Source organism: Cryptotermes secundus, unplaced genomic scaffold, assembly GCF_002891405.2.
Source record: "Cryptotermes secundus unplaced genomic scaffold, Csec_1.0 scaffold250, whole genome shotgun sequence".
Classification (NCBI taxonomy): domain Eukaryota; kingdom Metazoa; phylum Arthropoda; class Insecta; order Blattodea; family Kalotermitidae; genus Cryptotermes; species Cryptotermes secundus.
The window spans coordinates 1,445,239-1,463,005 of NW_019738873.1; the positions used below are offsets into that span (position 1 = coordinate 1,445,239).

A 17,767-nucleotide genomic window follows, 5' to 3' on the forward strand; every position below is an offset into this window, starting at 1 on the left:
ATTCAACATTTTTGCAGTGCAATGCTGTGGACTTACCGTGGGTTTTGTGGTGTGAGGAAACCATTCCATTCCCTGGAATAGTTCTACAGAAACCGCAACCTGACGTCACTTACAGTTTTCTGTGGTGTAGCTATTTCTGGTGTCTCAGTTTCTTGTTCAGTAATTGCTCATTTGGAATCGCTGGCCCGTGTGATAAGAAATGGGCCGCAGATAATGGGCACCATATTCATTCAACCTGAAAATGACAAAGAAGCAATGGACGAAATACCAAATTTGTTGTTTATCAAGGTAACGAACACTATCTATCTATTTATCTGTCTCTGTCTGTCTACCTACCCACCTATCTATCTGTCTGTCTGTCTGTCTCTGTCTGTCTGTCTATCTATCTATCTATCTATCTCTGTCTGTCTACCTACCCACCTATCTATCTATCTATCTGTCTGTCTGTCTATCTATCTATCTATCTATCTCTGTCTGTCTACCTACCCACCTATCTATCTATCTATCTATCTATCTATCTATCTATCCAGCTATCTATTTATCTGTCTCTGTCTGTCTACCTACCCACCTATTTACCTGTCTACCTATCTCTCTCTCTCTCTACAGCCCTTTTGCTGGATCTTGGCCTCTTTTTTCAGTTTCTTAATCCTGTACACAGTCAGTAGGCCTCATTGGACGGGGGATCAGCCATTCGCAAGGCCGCTACCTGACATAGACACAGAATAAACTCATACAGATATCCATGTTTGAGAGGGATTCGAACCCACGACCCCAGCCTTCGAGAGAGCGAAGGAGGTTCATGCCTTAGACCGCGCCGCCACCGGGATCTGCAGGTACTAAACATAGACGAAGAAAATCATCCGAGAACAAAGCTATATCTGAAGAAAGCCGTCTTCTGGGATGTGGCGCCGTATAGGTGTTGTATTCGGAGGAACGTATCGCTTCCATCTTCAGGGTAGAAGAAAGGAGAAAAATCCGCGAGCGAGGAACCGGCTTGAGCAGGTGCTGACACGGTGCCACATCCCAGAAGACTGCTTTCTTTATAGTCACCGCCGTGAAAACCTCAAATCTTACATAATGCTATATCTCTTATGCGAATGTTAAGCGCTACTTCCTTTTGCTTAAGAATGTCGCAAGTAAGCCGCCTCCGTAGTCTAGGGGTAACGTTCCCACCTCATGACTCAAGGTACGCGGGTTCAAACCCCTGCGGAGGTCGTGGAATTTTTAAGGGCGGAAAAATTCCGGGAAGGACTTTAAGCCGTGGGTCCCGTGTCGTAGATTTACGGCACGTAAAAGATCCTCATGTCTCTAGGAGACCTCTGAGCTAAGTTAGGCAACAAGTTTCCCGCCCAAGTAGTTTCCAATGCCTCTGGTAGATGGGGGAAATATCAGGTACCGAGGGCCGACCTCGTTGGCTGAACGGGGCTGATAACACGCACTAGTACCGGTAGGGTATGGCGACAGCAGAAATTAAAAGGGGACGCACAATGGACCAATAACTGATCTAAGTGCATGGGGAAACCCGCCCCCTCTAATAATAATAATAATAATAATAATAATAATAATAATGTCGCAAGTAACTGCATAATTGCAACATTTTGCCAGACAGCTTTTAAGTTCATAATAAATATATTTTGTTTTTCTATTCTAGGCTCATTGCGAGAATTACCCTCACGGCTCTGACCAGTGTGAATATTCTGCCAGCAGTCACACCTGCCCGCAGTTTCTGCTCGTCTGCGTCTTTGTGATATCTTCTTATTTCTATCGCCGCACTTGAGTCACGGCTCCTCTGAACTCTCAAGTCTTTGTAAGTCTTTAGAAAGAAAGCAGGAGACGACAGAAGGAGAAAACAAAAATACAGCTCACATATAACGAAGATACGCGAAAATAGGAACGGCCCATTCGATACACGTTTCAGCGGAAATGTTACAACCACCCACACTGATGCATAAGCCGTACTTCCACGCATGCGCCGTTTCTTGCACCAACATACGTTTATGGCAGTAACTGGATTTCTGGTATGTGAAACCGAGAATTGTAATTGTTTTCTGTTGGTTTTGATCCAGTATTATTTACTTGCCTGTACACACATCTGTGAGCTGCAGAACTGGTTCAGCATGCGTCCCCGAGGATGAACTGAGTATGCAGCATCCAGCCAGCTCTACCGGATCAAGGTTTTAATCGAGTCTCGTTCGTTGCGATAAAATTGTGGCCATTTCTACGCAATTATATTCTGCAAATATTAAAAAAAGGCTTTGCATACAGAAGACTCGCTCGCGGAAAAAGAACTGCTAGTCAGAATTATTTTTTTTTCTTCAGTTTCCGGCTTGTGTTAACGATTTTCAAACCTCGTTGATCGTTAGTTCAATTCTCTTCGGTAGGGCAAGTGCAAACTCTGTGGGCTATCATTCGTTAATGTAAGCAAATTAATGAATTTGTAATTTTGATTTGGACGGTGCTTCGTATATTTAAATTTAGTAAAGAATATTCTCGTTAAATTTCCGAAGCAAGAAATTAAATATTTATAACCTGAAAATGAGTTCATTGTAACTCTTAATACAGAGGGAGACGTCCATATGCGTGTCTTACGATTTCACGATTGCTCATTGAAAGCCGACGATATGAAAACTAGTTACCAGAAAGGGGATGCGACTCACATATCTAAAAGAGTATTTTCTGCGTGTTTAACTTTTAAATTTAAATATATGATTATTTTGTTTGCCTTAGACGTAGCTATAAATATGTAAATACTAAAAGTTACAAATTTGCATTTTATAAGATGAAATTTTATCGTGTAAGCGTTTAAAAGTAATTTGACTGTAAGACTTGACACACTCTTTTCAGTGTCTCTCATACAACTGCGTTACAATTGGCAGAGATACGGAAGTACCGAGAAACCAAAATGCATTTCGTTGTATCCATTTCCGCTCCACGACGACACGACATATTGTAAATTGCACCTGGGCGAATGCGTGATATTTGCGCCTCGTCGTGAAGTGCTTGCTTATCCTTGTTCGCACGGAAGAGACATTTGTAAACACCCTCAATATTACATTACAGTCTTGTTACTTAGCGATGATGGGATGCATCGTTATTAAACTCTACGTGGTTTGTCAGTAAAGTTCGCGAACTTATCGTGGTGGAAGTACTACATAACCAGTTCCTGAATATCATTGTGGTCACCTTCAAAGTACTCCCCTTGGGAAGCTATGCACCGACTCCAGCACCTAGCCCCGCCACCCTTCAAAACAATTCTGGAACTGGTTTTGTAGAATGGCCTTCAGAGCTGCCGTCGTATTACTCCTGATGTCATCAATGTCATCAAAATGCCCTCCTTTCAATATTTCCTTTATCTTCGGGAGCAGCAGAAAGTCACTGGGGGCTAGATCCGGTGAATAGGGAGGGCGTTCCAGCACAGTTATTTGTTTACTAGCTAAAAACTCCCTCACAGACAGTGCTCCAATTCAAGCTGCGACATTCTCGAGACAGTACACAAAAACACACGCAGACAATAATAGACGCAACTCAGAAAGAGACTGACATAGATCAACAACAACACAGCTATGAAACGCTGATATGTCGACGTCATCAAATCATACTGAGGTGTCTGTTCACTGCTGCCATAGCAAGCGCACGGTGGCGAGTTCGGGAACTTTATTGTCAGACCTCGTACTTGTTTTAGGTGGCTCTGGTCAGTTTTAATGCCCACAAACGTAGCAGAGTTCAGTCAGTTGTACAAACTGATACAGAGCGCAATAATGAAATTACGAAATATTTACATAGAATATAAACTAATTTTTTTTTGTGTGTGCTGCGTTCTATGTTAGATTATTTAAATATCACCCGCGAACTGCAGTACTAAATTTACTGATCTAAGCCATTCTCGTATTTTCGTGGATGTAAGTAATCTTGAAAAAAAAAAGTTCCAAAGTATTCAAAACTTTATATGCTATTTCTGCAGATAATTTTAAGAATGTATGATTCAGCCAACATTCCTGTGAGTCGCCGCCACTAAAGTTATGAGAAGTTATTGGAATTTCGTTCTGAACCCTTTATTTGGAAATAAACCAAGTAACTCGCAACAAGAAGCCCCGAGAATGGGCAGTTTATGGATTCTAACTCTAGAAATCCCACGAGAGTCAACGCCGAATTTCTCCCCACAAAGAGAACTCTTGCATGAAGTCAGTTGGATTTAAGAGGACAGTATTGGATTGACAAAGGAGTTGATGACGTACAGATGATGACAACTTCCAGATGATCCTTTGCCCTCACATGCATCACATATTGAGAAAAACAGTATTTATGGGTGAGTGCTGTGTATAGCAATATAGCTCAGAACCAAACATGTTTTACGTATTTAGTTGTGATTTCTGTACCTTTATTTGTATGTTGTTGAAATGTGAAAAGTCCCCAAAATATTTTATTCCCGGCCAAAAGTGTCCAATAATGTCAATTCTAATAATTGTACCCATAGACAAAACATCCAAGCGCTGAATTTTACAGCCTGCCCCATACTTGTCGAAGTGCCTGATAAGAGACAGATTTCACTGATACTGCACTTTGTAATTTTTTTTTTTCTTTATTGAACAGTATTTACTGGGGACATGGGTAGACAGGCCTACGGGTGCCCCCCACCCATCCCCCCTCTCGTTATTTCCCTCCCGTACGCTCAGATGGCGACTCTGTTGCAGTGGGCAGCGTTCTGCTCAGCTAGCCAAAGTGATCTCAGTTTGCATTCCACTTCACACGCATGCGCGCACACATACATGTACTATAAACGCGCCGTCATAGTACGTCGTAACCCAATTTTACATTCAAATGTCTGTCAGTGACGGCAGAACGTGGCGAACACATGATCCACTTACAGTGTAATAAGCAATGACATTTTACGAAATACTTTTATAAATTAATCGATGGAACTAACTTATATATTTGAGTTTGCCGCTTATCTTAAACAAATGCTTCGTTTTCGGAGCAAGAGATATCAGTGCGCGGTTGTATTGAACATTGAATGTAAAATATATTGAATTTATATTATGTAGCATGCTCCATCACCCAACAATTGTTCCTAACAATTCTCCCTCCAGTAGGCCGTGCACAGACAAATGTTTGTGGATGAAACTGGGCGATTTCTCTAGTCATTTTTCTCGATTGACTTAATACAGTAGAACTACTATTACTGCTTGCAGAATCGCCTCTGAATAGTACCGGGCGAGGAAGAAAGATTAATATATATATATAAAGAAATAAATATGTCTGTTTTGCCTAAAGACAGTTTTCGTCTTTAATTATGTGTATCACAGGAGAAGCTTGTCTCCCTGCTTATGCTGCGTCTTGTAGCAGGATTAATGAATTTATCTGGGGAAGATGAAGCAGCAGAAGGTGGTGAGATAAACTTGATAATTCTGTCATTTGAAAGTGTTTATTTCAGTGAGAGTTCATAATTATTTTATTGTATAGTATAATTGTTTATTGTCAGAGAAGGATTAAAATTAAAATAAATGGTCTATCTTTTTCATGAATGTGTTTAATGATAATTTGACATCTGGCTCCGAGGGCAGTGACTCCAATATACTCGCGTTCTGGAGGTGCTTGGTTTGAGTATCGGCCGGGATGCCAACCTTCCTGACTGAAGAATTCATAGTTTTCCTCATTCCCTGCAGTGAAATGCTGAGATAATACGTAGATTAGGTCACGCCCACTTCCTTCTATACTCCTTCTGACTGGTTGCTCACCATTCTCGCTTTCGACGCTATATAATCTGAAGCACAGCCTTCTAAACACTAGCATTAATAAACCGGCGTTTGTATTGTCCCGCGATGGAGCGACTAGAGTGACTACAGACGGTAATTGGATATATTGACCTCTTATATATCGCAACTACAAGTAGCTATAGCGCAATCACTAATTTACACACTATACAATTCACTACAGCACGCATGCCTTTACTGGTCGTTGTCTGATAACGGCTTCCAACGGCAAACTTTACCCTTCTTTAGGGTTCCCGAAATGTCCCAGTGCCTCAGCTACCTGCTTCTCACAGCAACAGCAGCTCTCTAACTCACTCACTCATTCACTCAACTCAGCTGAACTAAATAATGTCTATTTGCTATTCCAAGGAATCCTACCGTCTGTGTAAAAAAAAATTAACGAAACAGAAGAAGAGGTAGAACAAAGGGTTGTAGAGCCATTGATGAACGAAATGAAAGAAGGAGGATGGCTGAGTGTAGACTAAATCTACAAGTTCATTATGTACAGCACACAAATAAAAAACGGCAACGAAAATTGTGTCAGTGCTACAGTAACATTCTTATGAACTTACGTAAGGCTGTTTTTTTCCCCTTGGCACTACAGCCCCAGTGGGCCTAGGCCTACCTCCATGAACTTCTCCGTTCATTTCGGTTCTTCTAGATCTTACACATTCGGTAGGACTCCTTGGGCGGGTGATCAGCTCGTCGTAAGGCCTCTACCTGTAGACAAACACAGAAAAACGCACACAAACATCCATGCCCTGAGTGGGATTCGAACCCACGATCCCGGCTTCCGAGCGAGCGAAGACAGTGCATGCCTTAGACCGCTCGGCTACCGTGACCGGCGGATGATATATTTACTGATGCAAATAACCCGATATTCGATATCCAAACGAACACATACTCACAGCACTCCTTCCCCCTCCTTTCCAACAACACCCCACGTGACACCCCTCACCCTTCCACCACTCACTTCTTATACCACCCTGTGACCATCCACCGAAGTTACAAGCCTCCTCGCTACAGATATGTTTTGACGGAACAGTTGCCTCGGTATTGTGATCATCAGCGCGCACGCGCAGAACGGGAGCCACGAAATATGTAAGTACATGCACTGTCTTACTTATGTAAGCTTTTAGGCAACTCTAGAAATCATTAATCCTTACACCCAATGCTGCATCAAACTGCCAGAACGGGAGTCGCGACCAGAACGCGCATAGCAATAAGACCAATACTGGGGACAGATCTTGCACAGCAACAAGAAGAGTGCAAACGAAACGCGATTTAAATATTGACAAGGACCCCAGCACAGCAAGCCCCCATCACTAGCAGTTCGGCCATCTTGGATCAGCACGAAACAGAGCGGACCAATAATGAGCCGTCACATGTAACTCGTTTTAATATTTTTACTCTTTCTAATCGCAATCGAAATTTAATCATTTAATCTCTGCTAAAATATGAATCCATGCTTAGTGTTCCGATACAGTCAATGGACTTGCGTTATTGGTTGTGAATTACCTGAGGATCACCTAAAAAGGTCGAAACGTCGCGATATTAATTGCAAAAATAAATAAATGTTAATACGATAGTATATATTTTATCTTATTGAATGTTACTGTTGTGTTGACTGCCGCCCATTTGAAAGTACTGTATTTATTCACTAATTGGACATCGCATTGTGGCCTTATGTTCTACCAAAAAATTTTGAAATCGCCAATAAGGAATACAAAAGCGGAAGTTGCACACTGTTTTGGTTCCAAATTCAATGCATATGTTTCTTTCGTTCATTGGTGCTACAGCCCTCGTTTGGCCCTAGGCCTACCTCCATGAAACTCTCCGTTTCACTTCGGTTTACTAGATCTTAGACGGGTACGACTCCTTGGGCAGGTGATCAGCTCGTCGCAAGGCCTCTACCTGTACACAACCATCCATGCTCTGAGTGGGATTCGAACCCACGATCCCGACTTCGAGCGAGCGAAGACAGTGCATGCCTTAGACAGCTCGGCTACCGTCTCCAGCCTCCTTTTACGCGCATATGCACACGCGGACGTCAACTGCAAGAATACATTTCTTTACAAAATAGTCTTGCCCCGTGAATGAGACTGCGTTCTCCGTTTTGCAGCCCGTTTTTACGTTTCCACAACAAACTGAACCAACCTGCTAATGCCAGTAGATCCTCTCGGTGCATTGTCCTATTGACGTTTTCCCATTTCGAGCCGAAACTCGTATTTCAGTCGATAGGTGAGAATTCAATCGTTAATGCTAAGTTTACGCTTTTCCACCAGGTCGAAGTCAAAGGGAGGGTTTTATGGCCTCGGAAATTGCTCTCTTTTTCAGGAAGCTCATCAAGCAATCTCCATGCAGACGGGTATTCTGCTGGTTCCTCTACTTTACTTTGCACCGAGAAAAAATATGACTGACTCTTTTTAATGTCACTTATTTTAGCTGTCTCTTTCAATATTCTAAGAATTTCTTAATCATATTCTGTACATTTGCAATGAATTTTCTTTCTTGTATTTTAGAGAAATGTCAGTTGTGAAGTTTATATGAAGTTGTAAGTGACTCGAAAATATTGGGGCGTGAATTTCCGGATATTTTTCAAACCTGTCTGCCGAGAAGAAGAGCCTATAGGTAAGTCAGGACACCTTGCACCACCGGATTTCAAAACAGTATGATTTTCACATGAGCTGTTACACACACATTTAGATATAATTGAAGGGCCGCGCCATAGCTCGAGCGGTTAGTCTCTGGCTTTTCACCGCGGCGGCCCGGGTTCGATCCCGGGTCTGGTCAAGTGGGATTTGTGGTGCACAAAGTGGCGCTGGGGCAGTCTTCTCCGAGTACTTCGGTTTCCCCTACCAATCTGGCTATCAAATATGCTCCACGTTTCTTCATAACATCGAAAGCCGGTCTTGGTTGAGCCACGAGTAGCTACAGTCTGTCGTAACAAAGACACACACACACACACCACCTGAGGATGGTTCATCTGCTGTAATGTAGTTAGGCATGTCATGTTCTCAGGTTCACTAACTAGACGAACACAGAACAGCTCTGCCCGTCCTAACCCTGGGGCCACACTTACTCTGCATTCCTCCCACCAGCCCAACTTTGTCACAAGCGAACCNACAAAAGGGCAAAGGGAATGAAATGGTGGGGGGGAGGATAAGTAAGTTGAGGCCAAGAGGAGACTCGGTCACGGAGCTATCCGGTTTCATATATTAGACTTGTGTGTATGTATGACAAAACTCTGGTAGCCAGAAGGAGGACACATGACGGGGATGATCAGACACTGGGTTTGTCTCTCACCACGGTGAGTGAGAGCGGGTATAGAGCAGTCAGTGTAGTGACGAGTTACGTAGCTGGACGTCCGTAGTTCGATTCCCATCGGTGGTGAGGATTTTCTCTTCTCTACAATGTCCATACCAAACGTGGAGCCCATCCAATTGGTACTGTGGGCTACTTAACCCAGAGATAAAGCGGCCGGTGATTGGATCTGTTCACTCACCACCATCTAGTGCCAAAAATTGTGGAGTTATACCTCCACTACCCGTCATGTCTTCATGACATTTAGCATAATTAAGCACAAGGACCTTCATTTTATCACAGCGGTGAGTATAAACATGGTTGTATTGCAGTGTGGCTAGGAAAATGCCCAACGTTTCGGAGGATCATTTCGCCCCCATCTTCAAGGAAGAATATTAAACAAAGAGAAAGAGCATTAAGAAGCTGGCAGTACTCAAAAGAACTTTCTGTCTTACTCCTCCTCCCTGAAGCGGGCACCAATACATTCTTCCGAAACGTCAGGAATTTTCCGAACTACAAGGCGTTACATACCAGAAGACCGTACTTTGCGAACAAAACCTCTCCGCGTTCATTGTGTCGAGCTCTGGTCTTTTTTGTTTGCCTTTCATTTGCAAGATGGCCACATGTTCAAAGTCGCTTTACTAATATAAATTTCAGGTTCCTATGTACATGCGTGCCGATCACAGTGGACGCGCGGTTTAATGCATGATCCGTCTTTGCCTGCTCGAACTCTGGGATCGTGGGTTCAATTCCCACTCAAGGCATGGATGTCTGTGTGCGCTTATTCTGGGTTTGTGTTATTCTGCGTATGGAGAGAGACCTTGCGACAGGCTGATCCCCCGTCCAAGGAGTCCTACAGACCGTGTACGGATTAAGAAAGTGAAAAAGCGGCCCAGGTCCACAAAGGCTGCAGAGCCATAGAGAGATACACATGCAACCACTTCGCTGCTCCCCGGCATCAATAGACACGCATCAGAAACATTTGCAGGAAACACAAAAGTCCTTGTGTATATCCCTTCTCTTGTGACGCTTTTCCCGTGGAAACTGTTGTTTGTACCATATTCCTTATGAATCCCTGCCGGGTAAGAGTAATCGGTATGGAGACTGGCTACAAGCTGGACTACGGAGGGGTCGGAGTTCGAGTCTCGGTATTGTCAAGAATTTTGTCCACGTTGTCCAGACCGGCTATGGCGCCTACCCAGCCTCCTGTCCTATGGGTACCAGGGGCTCAAGCCACAGGGGCGTGAAGCTGACCACTCACCTCCAACAATTGCCGATGTCAAGAAAATATGGATCTATTACATCCATAACCCCATACGCCTTCATGGCTAGTGCTTAATTTGTTAAGTACAGGGAGAACTTTACCTTTATGCCTTATTTTTGAATCCCTAAATTGAGGATCGCACTGCATAAAATTTAAGATATTTTACAACCACCGTGCCTAATTAAAGAAGCAAAGAGAAAAGTACATTAGAGATTTTTATAAAGGTATACATCGATTTGAATGCGGTTATAGGTGCAGGACTAACTTGAATAAATATTTGATTAAAGTGGGATCCTCACAAACCCCTTTAAATAGCTGCAAGTATAATTCTCTCAGCTACTGAATGTACATGGGTTTAATGACGTTGCAGAGATTAAAATACGCCAGTCTGAGGCATTAGTAACTGAGCCTTGTCTTTTCATATTGAGACTGGTATTGAAAAGTTGAAAAGGTATAAATTACCACGAATTGATCAAAATTCCTTCTGAACTCATTCACACTGGAGTTGAAGCGTCAGGTCCATAAGCTCATTAATTCTGTTTAGAATAAGGAAGAATTTACTCAACAGGGAAGGAGTCTACTATTGTACCAATGTACAACGTGTTCAATAACATCTGCAGTAATTATCAAGGCATATCCTTGTTATCAGTTGATTATAGCAGTATTCTCCAAGTAGTAACGCCATGTATAGATGCAAGTATTGATGATCATCAGTGTATGGTGACAGTTAAGTTACTTACCAGGTTGGTGAATTTGTTATATTGGAGATAAAATGGATGTAGAATGAAATAGTAAAGGTATCCCTGTAACAGGCCGTGGAGGCCCATAGGGTTGTGAGACGTCGAGGCTCTCACGTCTTTTAGACAATCGATTTACAGTGGCGCCAGCCACTCTTTACATCCAGAAAGATTCCTGGTACTTATTTATGTTAGAGGTTGAGTCGAATCCAAGGCCATAGTGCGGCGGGAAAGTTAGAGCAGTTGAAGAAATCAAATAACCTCATCGGGAATCGAACTCGCCACCTTCCGGCTTGTAGCCTAGTGCCTCAACCAACTGCACTTACCGCGTGGCCCACAATGAAATAGTCCATCAATTAAGAAAGCCTGGGATGCAGGAGTGAAGTATTGCGTAATATAGTGTCATGACTCGCGAAAGCCGGAATAGTAAAGTTAGAATAATCGTCCATTGCTAGTCAACGACTCGGTAAACATATTCCCGTGGTAACGAATACGCAAGCAACAATCGAGTAACTTCCTTTGTTATGCAACGATGCTGTAAACATGCCTTCCCAATAATAGAGAGGCTGTGTTCTCTAAGTGTTCCGTGCAGAGTGATTATGAAAAAGAATTCAGTATAGTCGAGTCAAGTTTCGAGACTCCAGCCTTCCGGGATATGAGCTTGGAAGCAGAGGAATTTAATTGAGTCGAGTCTTTGAAATTGGCAGCTGCAGAATGATGACAAGACAGGGATTAGGCGGTGCAAATAAGACTTCATATGTGATATGAAGTGACAAACTTTTATATATCCGTTGCCAGGATACGGCTAGTAAAGACTGAGGATTCTAGTGCGTGTGTAACAATAGACATTAAAGTGCGTATATCAGCGATAGAGCTGTAATTGTCTGTAGTTCAGAATACTGTGTATAAGGCGTAAATAAATCCAATCCAGAACCTTATACAAGTCACACAATATCCCCTACATGTAACAATATTTTCAATCAGTTTGATATAACCACGAATATAGTTAGGCTAATTGAATCGCCTTTACATGTAACCTGTAGTGAAGTCCGCCGATCACAGTGGCCGCGGCACTGTGCACTCTGCAACTGTCAGCTTCTCAAGATGGACTCAGCTCCATGGAGTTACTTGGGTATTTTGTGCTTACTTAAGCATGAACACTTCTGAACACACGAGACGCCAGAATTTTATATTCAGTTATTTTTAATCTGTGCGAGAAATGGAGGTGAGTGGCTAGCTTCAAGCCATGGCCGCTTTAACCCAGGGGCAATGTAATGTGAGTTCGTGTGCAAGTGTTATCAGTGTCTGAACAAAAAAAAACGGCTTACATTTCGAATCGTGGCGTGTTCATTCATGAGTCGTAATTTTTGTGGATGGGAATTACTCGCAAAATTAATTTCTTAAACATTTGCACAATTTATTGCAATTTCCGCTCGTGGAAGAAATAATTGCGTATTTTCGTGAATTTATAATTCTCACAGTTTTTTTCTTTATGTTGTAAAGTTTAAATTGTTAAAAATATGATGACGGGCAATATTAACAAGAATTATTAATAATATAATAAGTAATAATGATATTAAAATAATTAAAATATTGTATTCGAATACGGACAACATAGGAATAAAGTATATTTTAATTTAAAATTTAAGTTTTGTGTGAAGATAAGGGTTTTCGCTGGATTTATCAGACTTTGAAGGGTCTCACAACGGTTTAAATGTGTGGGGCAGGAATTTTTGTATACTTAAGAGTTGCTTGCGTTCTGACTCAGTGGCCTTCTAACCGTCGTCCTCTGCGACTTGGCATTTCAGTCCAACAGAGCTCTTAGACCTACAACTGCCAAGAGTGACGAAAGCAGCAGTATCACCTAATTTTGGTGAACTGGAGAAAGAAGATGTGACGTGCAACTGGTCACAGAGAACCCCGTTCGTACTGTTGCTCGGCGCGGACGACATAGAAAACAGCCTCGTCTATTGTTGTGTGTTGGACCGTGCTTACGTAGCGGTTGCTTGGCAACGCGTTCATAAAATTTATTACAATATATTATGGTTGGCTGATATGTTAGTGGTCAAATGGCTGACGTGATATATTTCGAGGAAGATGAAATAAAGCCGACAGTTGAACTTGCTCGGGAGTTGGAATCATTCAAACTCACCCATCAGTGAAATTCGATATCTGGCTCTTTCTGTCAAGTAGGCATTACTGATTTCAAATATTTCCACTTCACCCATCCCTACAGGTTAACGTAAGCGTCTTCTTATGGAAAGTAATAATTCGTCGCCTTTCACTGTTCGCATGTCCTCAACGTGATAAATGGTAGGTCGGTGGCTACTTAGAGCGGTAGATGAGAGAGGTGAGGTGGTCCTTGTGACTATTCAGAAGCTCTTCGTACGTTCAAGAAAGGGAACTTGTACTTTGAAGTAAACACCTTTCACTAAAATCGAAGTTGTTTGTTAATGAACCAACATACACGCTGAAAGTTTGCATCTGAGAGGGATTTACTGGGTTCTTCGAGTTTGTTTTACTAAAAGTCAAATGGGAAAAAGGTCTACTGCATATCTCCCCAATTAAAATGGATGTGGTGATGGACACAGAAAATCTCACAGTGACGAAATAAGAATACAAGTATCGATTTCGTTTTTGGATGTAAACGGCTATTCCCGCGTTTGTTTCGTCTGAAGCAGCGACTTGCGCAGATCGTGCAGAGACTGGGACCCCTTACATTTATGTAACACGCAGTTTCATATGCAGTCTCTCCACGAGACAGGGTCATGGATTGCGCTGAGTTGCTCTTCGTGTGACAAACGACTGTGCTATTTGCGTCCGAGGACACCCGAGGAGAGTCGGAAGTAGCCGAATCACTATTACAAAATGTCTCAGTGAACAGTGCCCAGTACTTTAGCTATCAAATAAATTATTTATCGTGGGAAGGGACTTGCAAATGCGAACATTGACGAATCCTGATTGGCTTTTAATGCGATAAAATACACGTGAGGCTGACAAATTCGCCATCTGTGAGCTGATTTTCTACAAAATGTGGGAGCCTCGACATCCCACAACGCAATGGGCCTCCACGATAGGTTACAGGGATAGCTTTGTCTTTCTGTTTTAGGAAAGAGAAGAGCAAGTTTTATTTCAGTAATAATAGTATAATTTAATAGAATTCTGACTGTTGGTAGTAGTGGTCACGATCCCCGTATTTCAGAAGAACAACTTGGAAAAACTTTTCAAGAACTTGAGCCTTATGTTTGACAAAAGAGAGAGAAAAGTGTCCTCTCCAAGAAGAAACTGTATTGCGTTGCCTTGTCGAGATGTTTTCGAGAGATCGCACAATATCGAACGGAAGGCCTATATCTGTTATTTGGATAAACTGTGTTGTGCACACCATACGACGGAGAAGGCGTGGCAAGATCAGGTGAGAAACTTTCCTAAGAATGTTCTCTTGAGGAGACTTTCAAGAGATCTAAAATATTTGTCTGAGGTACAAGAGTTCAGCAGAAAGGAATCTGTTAATTTAGATCAATGAATGTTTAGGCTGGGGCTACAGGAGAGCACAAAGTACGTCCGTTGCAACTCACGTATTATATGATGGACGTTGCTGAGGACACCTCACAGTTGCAGAATGCGGTGCGTAGTTTTTGTCTGCAATGGAGCCAGAAGAAACGTAGCATTCGCCTCTCTTGTTTATTTCTACAACGGACGTCACGACGTTCGTTACAACGAACGCATTTTGTGCGCTCGTGTGGCCCCAGCCTTAACTCACATTCCAGAAGATGGCTGTGAATAAGTTGCAGCCCTTAGGTTAGTGGTTTCAGAACAGTTCAATCCGAACTTGGAACAGCCAGCATAGTAATGAAGGGCAGGGTTGGCTAGCCGTCATTCTGTGAGGAGAAAGCACATTAAGAGATGGCAGTAGCCTTGTCAGCAGATGCAGGTCACTTCGCTCTTTAAGGAATGCTGTCCTTGTTTTAAAGAAAACAAAAAACGCAAAATTATAGACGCTGACGAAGTCGCCATCTTGTAGAATAAATGATTACTTAGATCCTATAATTTATTATGACATGTAGACCAATTTCTAGGAAACGCCCGAAATACGCGCATGCAACAATAGGATGGCCGTTGCAAAAAGTGTTTTCTATGTTGTCCGCTCCATGTACATTGTTAGGCAAATGGTCCCTAAACACATTTCCGTTGAAGCAAACCCGGGGAACAGTAAATCTAATGTTAGGCAGCTGCACGGTAAACAGGTTTTGTCATCAATAACAAACAAAACAAACTCCGTGGCCTGTAGTCCGCAAGCGAACTATACTCCAGAAGAGGAATAGAACAGCGTTCGGTGCATAGGCGTGCGAGCCCATTGTATCATGAAGGAACGCTGCAAGTTAGAGCAATCATCTCCTAAGATGTCCTGCAACTAGCCATGAAAATTTAATGTTTAACGTTTTGCGTCATGACGGGGACATTTCTGCGGGATATATGAAAACGACAAGGGGAACCTCACACAAGTTACAAACAGTTTCCGGGTCACCTCGTAACAGAGAGCCGTGTGAAACATATATCAAGAATCAAGTATTTATAACACGCTTTATAAGAATGGAGTATAAATTCACACTCACTTTGGAAGGTAGAAACAGCACGTTCTTCCGAAACGTCGGTAAGTTTCTATCAGGTTACCCCCCTTCATGTTCCATTACATTTTAATGAAATAATTCTAGGGAAACCAGGAGAGGGTTGGGCGTAGGAGAGCGCTGTTCCACGCCANATCCCATTCCTTGTCACAATTGCAATAACTTAAAATCCCACCTATTTGCAAAGGTCGAACGAACCTCATGTTCCATTACATTTTAATGAAATAATTCTGAGGAAACCAGGAGAGGGTTGGGCGTAGGAGAGCGCTGTTCCACGCCACTGGATGGAATATCTGCTATTCCGCATGAGTTGTCTCGCGAGATTACATTTGTATGGACCTAGAAACTGAATATGTGCGTTCAGCGATTGTTTGTGGTACTCGCATATCTTAGGGTTAATCGGAGTGGAAGCTGATGGAGCATTGATAACATGCAAGTGAAATAAAAAATGTCCATACACCCATTCGGTATACGAACCAGTGATAAAACACTGACAAATACAGAGCTTGATTCTAAATGTACAGAGCACATGCACAGAAATGTTTACAGTTTCATTTTAACTTCCGGGATTTGAAACCTGGACATTTCAAAACGAGTACGTGCCGAGAAGAAATTATTGCAAATCAAAGTGAGGAACTCCATTTTAAATAAATTGATTTAAAGCAATTAAATTTGCCATTATTAACCCTCATATATAATTAATATGAATATTAATGCGTTGGAATATACCATGTAGTTTAATTGGCATTTCGGAGGAATATACTGCCTCCGTCTTCAGAGTATAAGATTAAACTAAGGAAGCAGACACGAAAGTACAAAGTAATCGCTTCTTTGCTTCCTCGACCTCTCGGATTCTGAAGATGGCTGCAATAAGTTCCTCCGAAACTTCGGTTTATTTGTACCAGACGACAGGCCCTCACATCCTACAGTAGTTACCACCCTAAGGATATTAATATTTCTCTAACGTTTATTTGAAGACTCTGTTAGCATCTCAAGCTATGCAGTCCAATATTTGGATGGTATTGAATAGACATGAGATTAAAGATTGGCGAATGAAGCGGTCCTGATCAAATTTAATTCAAAATTCATGCATTTGAATTGAGTGACTGAGAAAACTAAGAAGATTCTTGTCAAGAAGTGTGTGTCCCTGCGGAGATTCGAACCTGGAGCATCCCTAATAAAATTCCGAACGACAAGATGTTTTCTGTGAGAATCTCAAATTCCACACTACAGAATAACAATTAATCACGTGACGGCTCTGAATAAGAACAAGTCTTCTTGTTCTTGTTCTTCTTCCTCTCTGGCTTCACGTCTCTTTCAGTTTAGCCTCAGCCTCCCTCACAATTACCTCTCCCTTCTCCGCGGTAAATTCCTTCGGTTCTTGAACGTTTATTTAACTGTTTATGGAGCAGATTGAACCTTTTGTCTTCTTGTCCTCTTGTCTTCTGTCTAAAAACATAAAAATTAGAACATACAAAACTATGATTTTGCCTGTCGTTTTGTATAGGTGTGAAAACTGGTCTCTGATTTTAAGAGAGAATTTTTCTGTCGGGGTTTACTTCTCTAACCGAAGGATGCCGTTTGAAGACGCTGGACACTAGCCTCTTATCATAGACTACACCCAGGGTTGCCAACTGGGAAGTTGAGAATTTGGATTTACGAAAAGAGCCTGCGTTGCAGGGAAGCAATTTTCGTGGGTTTTAAAAGAAATTTATTGGCGTCAGTGTGATATCCTGGGACTGGTATTAGCCTTCGACTTCATGAGGAAAAGACTACTGTATACTGCATAATATAACGTACACTTTCGTGGTATTCGCCACTTGTTCTGGTTCAAAGAAATCGAGATCAGTTAGATGCCACCGCGAATTTACGCCTCCACAAATTCCGAGTGACACAGCAACTGTGTGTGACGACAGGTGACCAGAGTTGGGATTTTAACTTTAATTCATGATGAAAAAAGCCAGGATAGCGAAGTCGGTATATCAACAGCTTATGGCTGGACGACCGAGGGGTCGGAGTTCGAGTCCCTCTATGGTCAAGAATTTTCTGTTCTTTACGTCGTTCAGACTGGCTGTGAGGCCCACCCAG

General features: G+C 42.3%; 2 protein-coding genes across 2 annotated transcripts in view; both read left to right on the forward strand.

The window, feature by feature from the left end:
- Window positions 1–3,163, forward strand: part of LOC111871144 — a 168,777-nt gene extending 165,614 nt beyond the window's left edge. Inside the window, exon 6 of the mRNA XM_023864020.2 lies at window positions 1,652–3,163. Within this exon, the coding sequence (XP_023719788.1) occupies window positions 1,652–1,777 (126 nt within the window). The 3' untranslated portion in view covers window positions 1,778–3,163. The remainder of the gene's footprint in view (window positions 1–1,651) is intronic.
- Window positions 3,164–8,282: 5,119 nt separating this feature from the next.
- The window catches only part of LOC111871142, a 100,649-nt gene continuing 91,164 nt past the window's right edge, over window positions 8,283–17,767 (forward strand). The window contains exon 1 of the mRNA XM_023864017.2: window positions 8,283–8,381. The gene's annotated coding sequence lies outside the window, so the exon portion shown is untranslated. The remainder of the gene's footprint in view (window positions 8,382–17,767) is intronic.